Here is a 14,972-nt window from a genome sequence, read left to right as displayed (position 1 = left end):
TCTCCTAAATCTATATTCTTTCTGGTACAGGAGGTGACAGAACTGTTCTTCATTAAGTGCTGACATCACAATGTAACAGAATACAAACTGTGAAGTATGGCAGGTGTAACTTGGCAACATCAGGAGGGAAAGCACTCAATTTTACTATTAGCAACAGACATGCAGCTCATCCTCTTCCACACATATTGATACCATACCTTATCAGTAAAGACTTCAGCAGTTTTCTCATTTTCAGTAGCAATCAAGGTTTTATTATTTATTATGCATTGCTAGGGACTGAACCCAGGGTCTGTGCATGTGAAGTAAGCACTCCATTCCTAAGCTACACTTCTAATCCTCAAACAATCTTGCCTTCTGTTTTCAAATATAAAAAAAAATGGCTTTGGAATCTTCTTTTATTCCTCCCTGTCATTTAAAGTCATTGTTGTTGATTTGAGTAGTTTTCTGATGTTTTCACAGTCAAGTTTTTTGATGTTTCAATGAATTTACCTTTCAGGGCTTCTGTACATTTTTTATAATGATGTTTGAGGGTTGTATTGAACTAAATAGCTCTTTTTCTAATGTGTCTGCTTAAATAAACTTGTTTCTATAATAGTAAATGAAGATTTACATTAAATTTGGATTCAAAACCTTATGTCAATGCTAAAAGCAATAGTTCAGATTCATATGAAAATTTAAAACAATTTCAAGATCAAAAATTCTGGAAATCAGGTTTTCATGCCTTTTTTATTAGAAACTTTAAATTATTACTTTTTAAAAAAAGGAAGTAGCCAATATCCATTTTTGAATTTTCTCAAGCAAATAATAATAAAGAATAGCATACTAGGATAAGAAAACACATTAGAAGACAGCTTCCTACTTCATACAACTTCTTATTACCTTTTCCTATCCATTCCCTTATTTCTGTTCAGCAGCAAGAAAAGTTATATCCATTTACTTTTGCCTTTTTGGGTTTTCCAAGTGAGTTTCATTTACCTGAATACAAACAAAAACTAGGGAGAATGGCTTTTGTAATGGCATAGACCAAGGATATGTCTCTCAAATCAGAAAACCTTGCCTTCTAATGGCTTCTTCTGCAGTCTACAGTCCAATAGTTATCAAACCAAATGAAAGTCAAACAATATGCAAAATGACACAGATTGACAACAAATAACGGAAACACATGGAATCCCCTTCGCTGTTATTCTTTCCAAGAAAAATCCCCAGAATTCTGTAAATAAAATTATAAATACTAAAGAAATGAAGAGAATTTTCACAATAGGGGAGGGAGGATAATTTCTTATCATAATAAATATTTTGGTACAATTTTTTTTTAAAAAACATAGAAAAGTTTAGTACCTTTGGGTACTTTTTTCTAATAAAACCATACCTGCTTCAGAACTTGTTTGATTATAGCTGCTAACAATGCTGTTTGGTATCACTGGAGTGGACGACGTTGAAATTCTTGACTGAGGTGGATTGGGATGTAATGAATTTCCTAAAGCCATGCCCGACTGACTGAGCATCCCACAGTTCCCGCTAGCCTGAATCTGATTTATTAAACCTGCAAGATGGTGGTTGGGGACTGGATTGTTACTGTGAGCAAAGTTAGTGTTTGCATTATGGCAGTGCACGGCTTCCCCTCTTAAAGGTATGTTCTGTGTCAGTGAATTCTGAAGAACACTGGAGTTCATACTGGGATCTGTAAAATGCAGCTGGTTAGCAGAGCAAGGCAAAGCAGTATTTGAGCCCCCACAACCTGGGGTACTATTGCTACTCAAGTGAGAGCTTTGACAACTCATAGACTGAAGTAACTGAGACATTGAACTGATGGGAAATGAACCCTGACCCTGCTTCCTTAGCACGTCAGGTCTGGGTTTAGGAACTGCGGAGTTTTCCATTTGAGACTGTCTGAGCAAACTCAACACTGTGGTAGGTGGCTGTTTTCTTTTCCGCAATGAGTCTTTTTGCTGAGACATCAGCTTATCTCTTAGTGCTGCTCGACCACTTTGCCCTTCACCTGTTGGGAGAAGCATGTTGGCAGTAGGAGGGAACATGGTGTTTAAAGTGCTATGTCCTTCTGTGTTGCCGCTACCGGCAACAGCTCCAGAATTGCTACTGCTGCTACTGTTGTTACCAGCAAGTTTGTTTTGATTTGCTAGCTGTGCTTTGGCTGCTGCTGAGAGTAAACTACTTGCTGGAAAGGAGGCAGCATTGTGCTGGTTCAGGATCTGATTTAAAGGCATTCCCAGCAAACCAGGCTGACTCTTTACAGAACCACTTCCTGCAGATGCAGTAGAGAAAGCTGCACTGCATGGAGTATTTAGTACATTACTCATTCCAGCAATTAATGGGTTAGGGATATCCTTGTATTGATGATGTCCGTCGGACTTGGTAGAAGGGCTTGATGGCATTGATGGCCTTGGGGACCCTATTGTTGACCTTGGTGACCGGGGTGGAACCTTTATACCACTGCAAGTGGCCTGCGGTCCTACAGGTGGCATCATGAAATTTCCGTGATCGGATGATGTGGAAGATGAGCGTGATCTTTGGGGCGATGCCTCAATCCTTCCAATTCCAGTCCCCATCATGTGCACTGGGGATGTCACTGGAGAAGGGGACAGGGAGGTTGAAACTGAATGCTGAACTCTTTGTACATGACTCCCATGATTCATGTGACCAGGTTTTATGGTTGGCAAAGGGAGATTACTTGGCAAAGGAACAACAGCAGGAGGCATGCTTACATTCATCACAGGTACCTGAGAGTGGACATTTGAATGGAAACTGGTTGGATTAATGATAACAGGGTTCTGATTCACTGGTTTACTAGGAATAGGGTCAAGAATGCCAAGTGGATCTTTCTCAGATGTTAATGGCTTTTTCTGAAGAGCACAAGAAGGTGGAGGAGGGGGAGGTGGGCCTTGGGGTGGTTTGTGGTGGAACATTGCGCGTGGTATTTCCATATTAGTTGAAAAATTACACATTGGTTTTTTCATTACTGGACTCTTTGTAGTCAAGGTTGGGGAAAGAGGTATATTAGTCCTTCCAGCCATTGCACAGGATGACTGTACAGGAGAACCATGTAGCATTACTGAAGGTGGAGAAAGAGGAGTCCTATTCAAGTGAATAGGACTGGAATTGGGAGCTCCATGAAAACCAGGATTATTTCTTGTGAAAACATCAGGGCTTCCAAGTGGGTCAGTCCTTGGAGAGATTGAGCCATCTCCATAGATTTGGGAACCTGATGATGCGGGGCTGGGCAGGCCTCCATGGCTGCCACGGAATGGAGATTTCTGTCCATGTTCACTGCTGCCCAATCTCTGCCGGGGGTAGACAGGGTGGAGTTCTTGTTGCTGGCTTCCAGGCAGGTCTTGTACATAAAGCCTTCCCATGGCATTTGATGATCCAATCATTAACTTGAAAGGATTCTTACATTCGGGCATTACAGAATTTGTAATTCCTTCATGAGACTTGTTTCTTACTGATCTTGGAGTTGCTGCCCTTGAAGGTACTACTGGAGTTGCATCTGAGATGTAAAAGAGATAGAAAAAAAATCTGTTAATAGCCTCAATTCTTTTTCTTGCTTTTTTGTTTTGTTGGCAGGAAGGGAAGGGAAGAAAGGAAATGAGAAAGGAGTGGGAAAGAAGGGCATCTGGAAATACAACCTTGCCAATAAAAGCTGTGAGTTTATACAATTATAGAAAAGGTCCAGGAAGCAGTATTAAACTATGATTTAAATAATGTATATTAGTCTCCCATAGATGACAAAAGGCTTTCATTAACTGTTTGTTATGCTGTTTACCACCTTTCTGTTGGGAAAGCACAGGTATAGAAATCCTGATATTATTCATTCTAATAATATTTCAAACATGCAAAATCCAGACTGACAGCCTAGACAGAAACGGTGATGTTACTATCTTGCTGGATTTAAAATGTTTGAGAATACAGTTACAATGGAAAATTGTAATTAGTGTGGCACTTTTTTTTTTGAGACAAAAGTAATTTAATGGTTGCCTGGAGCTTAGAAAGCGAGGAAAACAGGGAGTGATTGTGAGTAGGTTTAGGTTTCTTTATAGTGTGATGAAAATACCCTAAAATTGAGATAAATGTGATGTTTGTACAACTCTAAATATACTAAACACCACTACGTTGTCCCTTACTTTATTTTTGTCAGTCATGTGGCTTGAACTTGGGGTCTGAGGGCTGTCTCTGAACTCTTTTGCTCAAGGCTAGTGCTCCACCACTTGAGCCACAGCCTGTGGCAAATTTCTTTTTTCTTTTTCTTTTGGGTCCGGTCGTGGGGCCTGAACTTTGGGCCTGGGCGCTGTCCCTCAGCTCTTCAGCTCAAGGCTAGTGCTCTACCACTTGAGCCACAGCGCCACTTCCAGCTTTTTTCTTTTTGCTTATATGGTGCTGAGGCGTCGAACTCAGGGCCTCAGGCATGCAAGGCAAGCGCTCTACCACTGAGCCACCTTCCCAGCCCCTGTGGCAAATTTCTGTCTGTGATAAAAACAAATCACTATGTGCTACAAGAAAAGTTGTTACTCGGTATTGTTTTTGTCTTATCAAAATGTTCTCAGGACAACTATGGTAAGATTTCCTTATCTCAATGGTTTTCCTATACGAGTTAGGCTCTTCATTTTTGTAAATTAAGTGACTGGAATTCTAAATCTTTTGTAATGAAAGTGATACCAAAATTAAATGTAGTGATGTTGCAACCATATGTAGTTTCATATCATGTCTCTAATACAGTAATACCATAATTTCTTAATCAGCACTTACTGAAAATCAGCTATAGTCAGGTGAGTTAGGAAAGATTGCAATTATTTTATTAGGACAGAAATCTCATCTAAAATTTAGTTGGACTCCTAAAATCAGTACTGAGTTCCAATTGAGTATTCTCTTTTTACAGAAGAACGTTTCCCTTCTCTGGCTTTTTGGAATCTTTTCAGTTCTTTTGGAGATCAGACAGAATATAGGCAACAAAAGCAAGCTGGCTCATCATACAGAATTTTCATTCTATCGTGTCAGAACTCTATGTTTAAGTTTTTTTGGCCTCCAAGGATGTTTAACTATTTTATGAAGTTGTGCCTTCTAAAACAGACATGGCAAATAAAATTCATTTCATATGTCAATGCCTATCAGTTTGTGGTGGTTGCTCAGACAGCTGTGTTTGAAAGGATGATGGATTGTAGCTGAGTTCTGTAAGAAAACGGCAATGTGTCTATTAAGGCACTAGAGGTGAAAGTGGGACCATTCACACTGTCTATTTATCATACCTATTTTGAGACTGAGAGCATATTAGCAAGTACACTTAAGATTTATTTGCAGTCAGAGGTATACTCAATTAAAAATAGCCACCTCGTTCAGATAAATATACTCCTATTACTTGCTAGATAGTATATAGGTGAAATTATACAATAATAAAGTCTAAAACATTGGCTCTCAAACTGTGCAATGCAAAAGTCTAGGAAGGGTACAGTCCAACAGGAAGAGAAAGCAACGAGCATGTATTCTTTTTGAACATGTCAACTTTCTGATTTTAACCTTGTAGAGTGTGTTTTGTAATTTTAGAGTTTTAACGTATGAAATGTTGAGAACCAAAAACATAGCATCAGGCAGAAGATAAATTCAACTGAAATTTACTGTCTTGTGCAAGAGACATTTTAAAACTTTTAAGTTAAAGTAGAAATGTACTAAAATGTGTGGGGCACTGTGCCTGGTATATAGTGAGAACATGGCTATATGCTGAAACATGTCTAACACTCTCACAGGAATGTGTTGTCCTTAGTGACAAAAACCACCTGCCTGCACCTTTTATTGAGTGACAAAGTATGTACTTATCTGTAGTTCATTGATTAAGATATAGACATTAGCATTTCTTTGTTTCACTGACCAAATTTAGACAAAAATGGTGATTTAGAAATGATTTATTCCATCCCAGGAGATCAGCAGTTATAATTTTTAAAATAAAGAACACTAAGCAAACAAAAGCAGTCTGCTACTATTTGATAGTTAGAAATTAAAGTATATGAGAGTTAGTGTTATGCTAAAATACCCCATCAGGTACTTTCATTTAAAAACATAAATAGAAACAAAATAAATGTTTATGTATATATTTAAAGGGAGGTAAATATTACGTGAGTCTTCTGAATTTTTAATTATTTAAACCTAGGTGTTATGGTAACATAATTTAAAGTCAGGAAACAAGTAAGTGCTATGTCTGAAGATAGTAAGACAGCAGTAATTAATCCAATAAAATGTAGCATTTTTAAAAAGGATGGAGATGTATCTATCATTGCTTATCCTACTTATTGAACTAAAATAATGAACCTTGCATGTATAGGAATGTTAAGGTCTTTAGAAAGACAACAAAGCAGACCCTGTAGAAACAGGCAAAACTACTCAATATAATGCAATACTATACGATGGATAGCAGAGAAGAGAAGAGTATGTGCAAATACCTGTACTAGGTATGTGCAAAAATGAAGCCAAGCTACTTCAAGGTGGCAGTATAATGGTAAAGTTAAAATAATTTGTTACCATCAAGTAATCTTTACATTCTTGCAGATGTATGTGTGTGTGTGTGTGTGTGGTGTGTGTGAGAGAGAGAAAATGTGTGAGTGTACTGGGGCTTGAACACAGGGCCTCATGCTCTCTTGGCTTTTTTGCTCAGGACTGGCACTTTACCACTTGAGTCATACCTCCAGTTCTGGCTGTTTGGTGGTTACCTAGAGAGAAGAGTGTCCAGGTTGGCTGCAAATCTTGATCCTCAGATCTCTGTATCCTGAATAGCTAGGATTAATTGAAAAACTACTTGGGTGAAAGAAAATTTCCTTACAAGATTTTTTTTCTTACATATCCTTATGGTTAAAAAAAAATCAAGCCAGGCATCAGTGGCTCTTGCCTGTAATCCTAGCTACTCAGGAGGCTGAGATCTGAGTACTGCAGTTCAAAGTCAGCCAGGACAGGAAAGTCCGTGAGACTCTTATCTCCAATTAACCACCAACTGGAAGTGATGCTGTGGCTCAAGTAGTAGCATGCTCACCTGGAGTTGAAGAACTGAGGCACAGTGCCCAGGCCCAGAGTTCAAGCCCTATGACTGATCAAAAAAAAATTCAGAAGTTTAAAGGTTAGTAGATTATTGGAGAGAAGATCTATGTTAACAACTGTCACATTTGCTTCCTCTTCCCTCCTCACATGCATTCTGAGTATGAGTATTTCATTATCTGTATGGTATGGCTGCTGTTTTTTGCATCCAAGTGTTTCAATAGCTTGGCCCCAATTTACTTACACCTATTTAATCTTCCACTTAAGTCAGATTAGTGTGCTTATCATTCCTAATTATGCTATCTTATACTCATTTTGAAGAATGCATTTCCTATTTCCCTCATATGTTTGAATTGTTATTTTCAAGGATGTCCCAAATCTGAGTTCTGTCATAAAGCTACCTATGATTATTACAGGTTTATACTTGCCATCTCTATTTTTCAGTGCTTTATAGATCAACTGTCCTTCTTCAACAAATGCTTTGGTGCTTAGCTGTATTTTATTCTAAATTATTGTTCAGGTGTTCAGCAGGCTGCATTATTTTGGAGAGAGTTCACAATCTAGCCTTTGAAAAGAAAGAAGCTCCTCATTTCAGTGTAATTCCACTGAGATAATTTAACAGTGGAAAATGCAGATAAATGCAATTGTAAGCAAAGCAAGCAGACACAATGTGAAAAATGTGGGATCACTGACAATATATGCTTCCTGGTAAGGATCTAGCATCATTCACATTAGGCCTACGACAATATGTTTAACCTGAACACAAATGTAAGAAAGCAATCAGCCATATCCACGTAGAAGAACATCCTGCAAAGCAGGACTGAATTCTTCAAAAATTTCAACACCATGAAAGACTGGAAAAAAAATGGGGAATTGGCGTAAAGAGAAATCTAATAACTAATTACCTCCTGGATTAAACTTTTCTTTTTTAAAAAACCAAAAGAGTCATTATTAGGAAAACTGAAGAAATTTAATATAGATAGGATATCGGACCACAGTGTTCTATCAGTGTTTTCTTTCTTCAATGTGATCGTTACATTTTGCATTACATGAAGGCGAATGTCTGGTGTGATGATTTTTTTTTTAATTTTAGGATAATGTTGGATTTGAACTCAAGGCCTCAGGCTTGTTAGACAAGTACTTTACCATTTGAACTATAGATTCCCAGCCCTCTTTGTTTTAGTGTATTTTAAATATAGGGTCATGAGGCTGGGAAGTTAGCTCAGTGGTAGAGCGCTTGCCTTGCATGCATGAAGCCCTGGTTTCGATTCCTCAGCACCACATAAGCAAAAAAAGCTGGAAGTGGTGCTGTGGCTCAAGTGGTAGAGCGCTAGCCTTGAGCTGAAGAGCTGAGGAACAGTGCCCAGGCCCAGAGTTCAGCCCCCATGATTGAGAACCTCCCCCCCAAAAAAAATAGGGTCATGTACTTTTTGTCCTGGGTCTTGGACTGAACCCCCTACTTTTGACACCTTGGTGACTGGGATTACTCATCCTGATAACCCACCATGCCTAGATTACTTTTTTGAGATAGTATTTTCCTTATTTTCTTTTTTTCTGCCTGGGCTGGCTTTGATACATGATCTTCCTATCTCCACTTCCTGTGCAGTTGAGATTTCAGGTATATATCAACACAGCTAGCGTTTGTGATGAGACATTAGATGTGAACTGTGACAAAACGTGTAACTTAATTAATGAATCCAATGGAAAGGTATATGAGTAGTGAAGGAACTACACTTGTAATTTTTCCACAACTTGGAAAAGTTTTTTAAAAAAGGCAGCATGTGTGTGTGTGTATGCTTTGTGGAAATTTATAAGAAAATTTTTGGTAAGGTGATTTCTTTTTAGTAAATATCCAGAGAATATTTTATTTGGTTTGGTTTCTAATACAGCTAGCTTCTAACAACATGCTAAGTTGTATCATAAAGGTGATACCACACATTTCAATGAAGACTTAGCAAATGGTTGTATTTGTTTTTTAAAATGGCATTTTCACTTTTGTTAGCTCAGGTCTATGCATGGGTATAGTATTTGTATGCATTTATTAGTCCTGATTTTGTAAGTAGATAATCTAGATAAGAAATTTTGAGAAGTCACCTGTGGTAATTTTTCAGAATGAATTTGCTCATTGTACTAAAATAATAAAATACTTTAAAAGTATTGTGCGTGTTTCAAAAGTGGAATGGGAAAATACTTGGCAATGTGAGTTCTACCAACTCCTTTTGGAGCAGATTAGGAGAGAATTCCTAACCCTTTAGCTATATTACATACTTGTTCCTCCTCCGGGACCGGTGAGCACCAGAGAAGGATGTGGGGCTTCCATGCTTTTATGAAGTGTGGCCACTGCAATGATCTTTCTCTTATGTATGCATAATTTTGTGACATCTTCGTCTGCCTTAACATCTTCTGCAGTTCTCTGTTTCACAGCAGCTCCAGGATCAAAATTAAACACCTGGAAAAAGCACAGCTTTTGTTTAGAATATGTCTGTGAAAACATTTAATGAAAGACTTTTTAAAAAAGAGAAAGTTTTAGAGATGAAGACATAAAAAATGAATTATACTTTCTCAAGCTTCTAAATTTAAGGAAAGCAACTTTATATAACTTAGTAGGTTCTGCTTAAACTCATTGTTTTAATGGCAAAGTAAATAATGAGAATTATAATAATTTTAAGATGGCCAAGATAAATACGTGGAAAAGTATAGTATCTGGTAATGTTTCCAATTTTAGGTACTTCTTGATGTTACAATAAACAGTCACAATACAGCTTAAAAAAAAACAACCAAAACCAGGTGTCGGTGGCTCATGCCTGTAAACCTAGTTAATCAGGAGGCTGAGATTTGAGGATCTCGGTTCAAAGCCAGCCTGGGCAGGAAACTCCCATGAGACCCTTATCTCTAAAAAACCACTCTGAAAACTGGAAGTGGTGCTGTGGCTCAAGTGGTAGAGCGCTCACCTTGAGCTGAAGAGCTGAGGGATATCGCCCAGGCCCAAAGTTCAGGTCCCATGATCGACAAAAAACAAACCCTCCCTCCCAAAATTTATGACATCTCTGCATATCCATTTCTCCTTTGGCTTCTTTTTACAACCACATTTCTTTATTTTTTAAATTTTATTTTCTTGTAAAGATGCTGTACAGAGAAGTTACAGTTACATCAGTAAGGTAATGAGTACATTTCTTTTCGGGCATTGTTACCCCCTCCTTTGTTTTTCTCCCATTATCCCTCCCCTCCCCTACATGACCACATTTCTATTAGGTTCCCACTGACTTAATAAACAAAGTACCTTTAATAAAAAGATACATTGGTGTTTTAACAAAATATCTAATATGAATATAGGTTTTTCACCTTTGAAAACAACTGGAATTACTTTCCACAATCTTTAAACATTCCAAAATGTATATAAAAGAGCATTGGATTAAATAATTAAAATGAAGAGATGATTGTAGAACTCATATAAAAATAAAATGCCGAATGAGAAAAACAAATATATAAAACCTGAAAGATTAAAAAAACAAAACAAAGCCAACTGCTGCAGCTCTATTGGGAAATGGTTACCTTGGGAAGAATAAGAGGACACTCCAGGCCACACTTGCATGTTCCATCCGTAAGCAGGTATGTTTTAACCTGCTCCAAGCAAGATAACAAAGATCCACTGGGACTGTAAAAATAGTTTAAAAAGTCAGGAAATAAGTTTTACTGCACATTATATGAAAAAAGGAACATTTTTCAGTCCTACTGTCCTTCAGAAGATAATATTTTCCCATTATGGTAAAAACATTTTTTTGTCAATATTGTATTAGCTGCTAAATTACAGCTTTTATCACCATTGCTCTTTCTTTGAATCAAAATATTTCCCAGAGAATATAGATCTTCAGAGAAAATAAAACTACAGTTTTTCAAAAATCAGGACAGGAAAAATACTACTGTTCAGAAAGGACAGAAACAGGCAAGAAAGAAACAAGAAAACTGCATAGAAGTAATCGCTATTATTCTAAATTACAAGATTTACTTCAAGCTATTTGAGGAAAAACTGAAATTTAGATACATGTTAAAGTTTAAACCAAAGTTTACCAAATATGAGCTAGCAAGTTCTTCCCTGATTTTCTCAGAATCTAAAACGTAGCTCTTCCTATGTAAAAACAGGTTTCTTTCTCCTGTTTATAAGGAGTGAAGTGAGAATGAATGTGGTCCAATTCAAATTATACTGCGCAGTCAAATCTTACAGAAAGGGAGGAATAAAGCAGACTGGACAAACCATGGTAAAGTTTTGAAGGAATAGAGTCTTAGGTGGCCAAAGGTAAGTACAGGTCTCTGAGCTGGTAATTGAGTAGGTACTAAAATGTTACTACTCTTCAGATCACAAACCAGTAAAATAGTGAATATTGATTAACTTCAAATATACAAAGTTGGTACTATTTCAGAAAATCAAGTGTTTGATTTTTTTAATTGATAATAGGGATTAGCTTAAAATGGGTAATTAGCATTTTAGAACTTTTATTAACAGGTAATTTTACAACTTAAAATCATATGAATACAGGGCATCGGACCTATTATGTAATCTTCATTTGAAGATACCTTTTATTAGTACAACGTTAAGCCTTTGATCAAATTCACCCAGAATTAATATTCTCTATTTCATGTTTGTTTATTTATTTTTGTGCTGGTCCTGGGGTTTGAACTCAGGGTTGTGGGCACTTTCCCTGAGTTTCTTTTGCTCAAGGCTAGCTCTCTGCCACTTGAGCCACTTCCAGCTTTTTGGTAGTTTATTGGAGATAAGAGTCTCATAGACTTTTCTGCCTGGGCTGGCTTTGAAGAATGATTCTCAGATCTCAGCCTCCTAAGCAGCTTGGATTACAGGTGTGAGCCACTGGTGCCTGGTTAGGGGTAGTAACTTTGTGCATATGAAGACAATTCATATTTTGTTTATGGACAGCTACATGAGTGATTAGGCACCAAGCAAAATCTAAAAGAAGATCCTTGATTTGGTCAAATGATTTAAGGATATTTTTAGATGATGTGCAAAGAAAAATAATTCTATGACATAGTTCTACAACAGCAGGGAAAAGAAACAAGATATTTTTGGAGGTCTGCTTAATTAAACAAGATAAAGATTAAAACATGCATGTTAGTGATTTTTTTTCCACATGAAGAATTAATGAATTTGGAGAAAAGAAACTGCTTAACATTTTTCTTAAAAGAACTGTACGAACTGAATCCTAAGAGAATGAATTGTAGTATTAGACCTGAGATAAAAATTCTTAAATCTATCAGAATACTCCAATCACTTCAAAATACTTCCTCTCAGTCAGCTGAAGTTTTTCCTTCAGTTAGAGCTCCTTAATTAACTTTTGGGAATAAATGTTAAGGCAAAATAGTTGCAAGTTTAAAGTATAGAGGATAAGGTTTAAAGTAGAGGAGACTGCAAACAGGTAGAATTTAATGTTAGCCTCAATGCCATCCTAAGGCAAGAGCAGCTGGAGACTAACGTAAAAGTTACAAGCAAACTGCGAAGGGAATTACAGAAGGTGGGTTAGCTTCCCACACATGTTCAAGCAGTAATTTCATTGGCTATATACAAACAAACCAGACCAATGCTGGCTCAATTTAATTCAAAACCATTTTATCTTATCTAGCAAAGTTAGTTTCCAAAGTAAATTTGGAGAATACATACTACTGGGTGATGAAGCATTTTCAGACTTGGAAAAACATGATGAACAAAACTGACAGACTTGGATTTTAGCTTGGTTTGTGGTTTTTGCTCAAAGCAATGTAAAAAGTTGATTTATTTTTCATCAGAACAAAGATGAAGTTAAAAAACCTCTCAAGACTTAAAGTTATTTGCTCCAAGCTGAATATATGTTTTATCTTTACAAACAACATATCTTTACTGAACAACATAAATATAAACATAAATATAAACCAGTGGTATCTTTCAGTATTGTATTTATAAGACAATATCTTTGGCAGTTGATTAACCACACTGACAATAGGCATACTTTGAAAAGATTATTCCCCATGTCCTCCTCCATCTTATTTACAATGGGATGATGTCCCCATATTTCCTGCTTTCTTATCCCTTTACCCTGTTAATACAGAGCACATCCTTACTATTTCAGAAGGAAGAAATATATCACAAAAGAATTTCCACTAGTAATTAAATTTGCTTCCAGAAATATCTTACATAAAACAAACTCAAATTTGAACCAAATTTCTGAGTTATTATGGCTTGAAATCCTTTAGACTTACTTATATAAAAAGAAAATCTCATTCATACAAATATTATCTTTGCAGATTGAGAATCCTACTGATGCTGGGGTATAAATAGCCACACTGAGGGTGATAGCATCAGGTTTTTTTTTTTTTTTTTGGTTCAGTCGTGGGGCCTGAACTCTGGGCCTGGGCGCTGTCCCTCAGCTCTTCAGCTCAAGGATAGCGCTCTACCACTTGAGCCACAGCGCCACTTCTGGCTTTTTTCTTTTTGCTTATGTGGTGCTGAGGAATCGAACCCAGGGCGTCAGGCATGAAAGGCAAATGCTCTACCACTGAGCCACCTTCCCAGCCCCGATAGCATCAGTTTTATGGGATGATTTAGTATCTCTAAAAAGTTTTGGTCTTAATAGATTTTAAAAATCACACCTTAAACTAAACATATCCTGGCCTTTCATACATTTATTGAAACAACTACAAAGTAATGAACTGCCATGCCAATTACTTAACAAGATGACACTGTCTTGTTAACAGTTTATTTCATCCAACTTGTTCTAAAGAGATATACGCTATCAAATTTTAAGAGGAAGCATTTGCATTTGTGATTTTACTTGTAAGAATGAAGAGCTAATTTCATCATGATTTTCTTTTTTGTTTTTGCCAACAGATGCAAAAAATAAGCTAAAACCTACAAAAACCCAGGAGGTTATTTTTAGTTAATATCAAGCATTAAGTGGTATAATTAAGAATGCCTATAAAGAAAAACACATTAGTATTTTAAAATACTGTAGTAGATATAAAGAACTCTAAGGACAAGGTGATACTATCCATGATATTAGGTCTATTTCAGTGTTTTACAGTCTCTTGTAAATGTGGTAAAAATATTTGTTTTTTTAAGAAGTCATCATAATTTTCCTTAGTATAGAGAAGCAAAATGACACCTTATATAAACACAAATAATGCAAAAAAAAACCCCTCCTTGTGATCTTATACGATTTACATTGCAAAACATTACAGAATAAAGAACCTTATGTACCTCTAGCACAGAGGTAATTTATTCAAATTCATGTGAGATGTGTGTCAGTCACAATATTTTGTTCCCTCAAAAAAGAACAGATTCTACCTCCTTGATCTTGGGACTGCAACCAAGGCTCTGACTCAAGTAATAAATAAGGGCTCACCTGACATAAAGCACTCCATTTTGATCCACACGACGCTGCCAACCCACAGGAACTTGAATAGCTGGAAGACCTCCTTCCTTGTCCCCTCCGTCACACTCTTTGCCTCCATTCATTTTCTGTGTCTGCTTGAGACTCTCCAAAGATATCAGCACTAAGATGATATCCTTATGTTACAGAACATGATGGCCTTCAAAAGTGGGCCAATGCAGCACAGTTTTTCCCAGCCTGTACAAAATGCATTGGGAAACTTCGGCTCAGTTTGGAACTAAGTCCTTGAAATCTGCCATTGTGAAATGATCAGTTTCCCATTATAATCTACATTAAATTACCAATGTTTAATTCCTAGCCATGATCTACCGGAGTAAAAGTGAGTGCCTCCAACTAAGGAAAATCATACTTTACTGATTCTGGTACCTGTCTGGAGTGGGGGAGGGAGGAGCGTAAAGTTTTTAGTTGTAAATTTTGTCTTGAACCTTGACGCTGGACTGAAATAACCTCTACTGTTTCAAACCTGGTCTCATTTTTACAGTGTGAGTCAGTTAATGTTTCCAGGTACTA

The 14,972-nt window shown here is 36.9% G+C and overlaps 1 protein-coding gene across 1 annotated transcript in view; it reads right to left on the bottom strand.

Moving 5' to 3' along the window:
* The window catches only part of Mbd5 (methyl-CpG binding domain protein 5), a 62,650-nt gene extending 47,896 nt beyond the window's left edge, over positions 1 to 14,754 (bottom strand). Inside the window, exons 1-4 of the mRNA XM_013030859.1 lie at positions 14,415 to 14,754; positions 10,582 to 10,684; positions 9,298 to 9,478; positions 1,370 to 3,505 (exon numbers count right to left, since the gene is read on the bottom strand). Of these exons, the coding sequence (XP_012886313.1) occupies positions 1,370 to 3,505; positions 9,298 to 9,478; positions 10,582 to 10,684; positions 14,415 to 14,527 (2,533 nt within the window). The 5' untranslated portion in view covers positions 14,528 to 14,754. The remainder of the gene's footprint in view (positions 1 to 1,369; positions 3,506 to 9,297; positions 9,479 to 10,581; positions 10,685 to 14,414) is intronic.
* Between the last annotated feature and the right edge of the window lie 218 nt (positions 14,755 to 14,972).

The sequence above is a fragment of the Dipodomys ordii genome, unplaced genomic scaffold (genome assembly GCF_000151885.1).
Source record: "Dipodomys ordii isolate 6190 unplaced genomic scaffold, Dord_2.0 Scaffold5, whole genome shotgun sequence".
Classification (NCBI taxonomy): Eukaryota; Metazoa; Chordata; class Mammalia; order Rodentia; family Heteromyidae; genus Dipodomys; species Dipodomys ordii.
The sequence above is the reverse complement of the archived record's forward strand: the minus strand, read 5'-3'. Positions and strand labels throughout refer to the sequence as shown.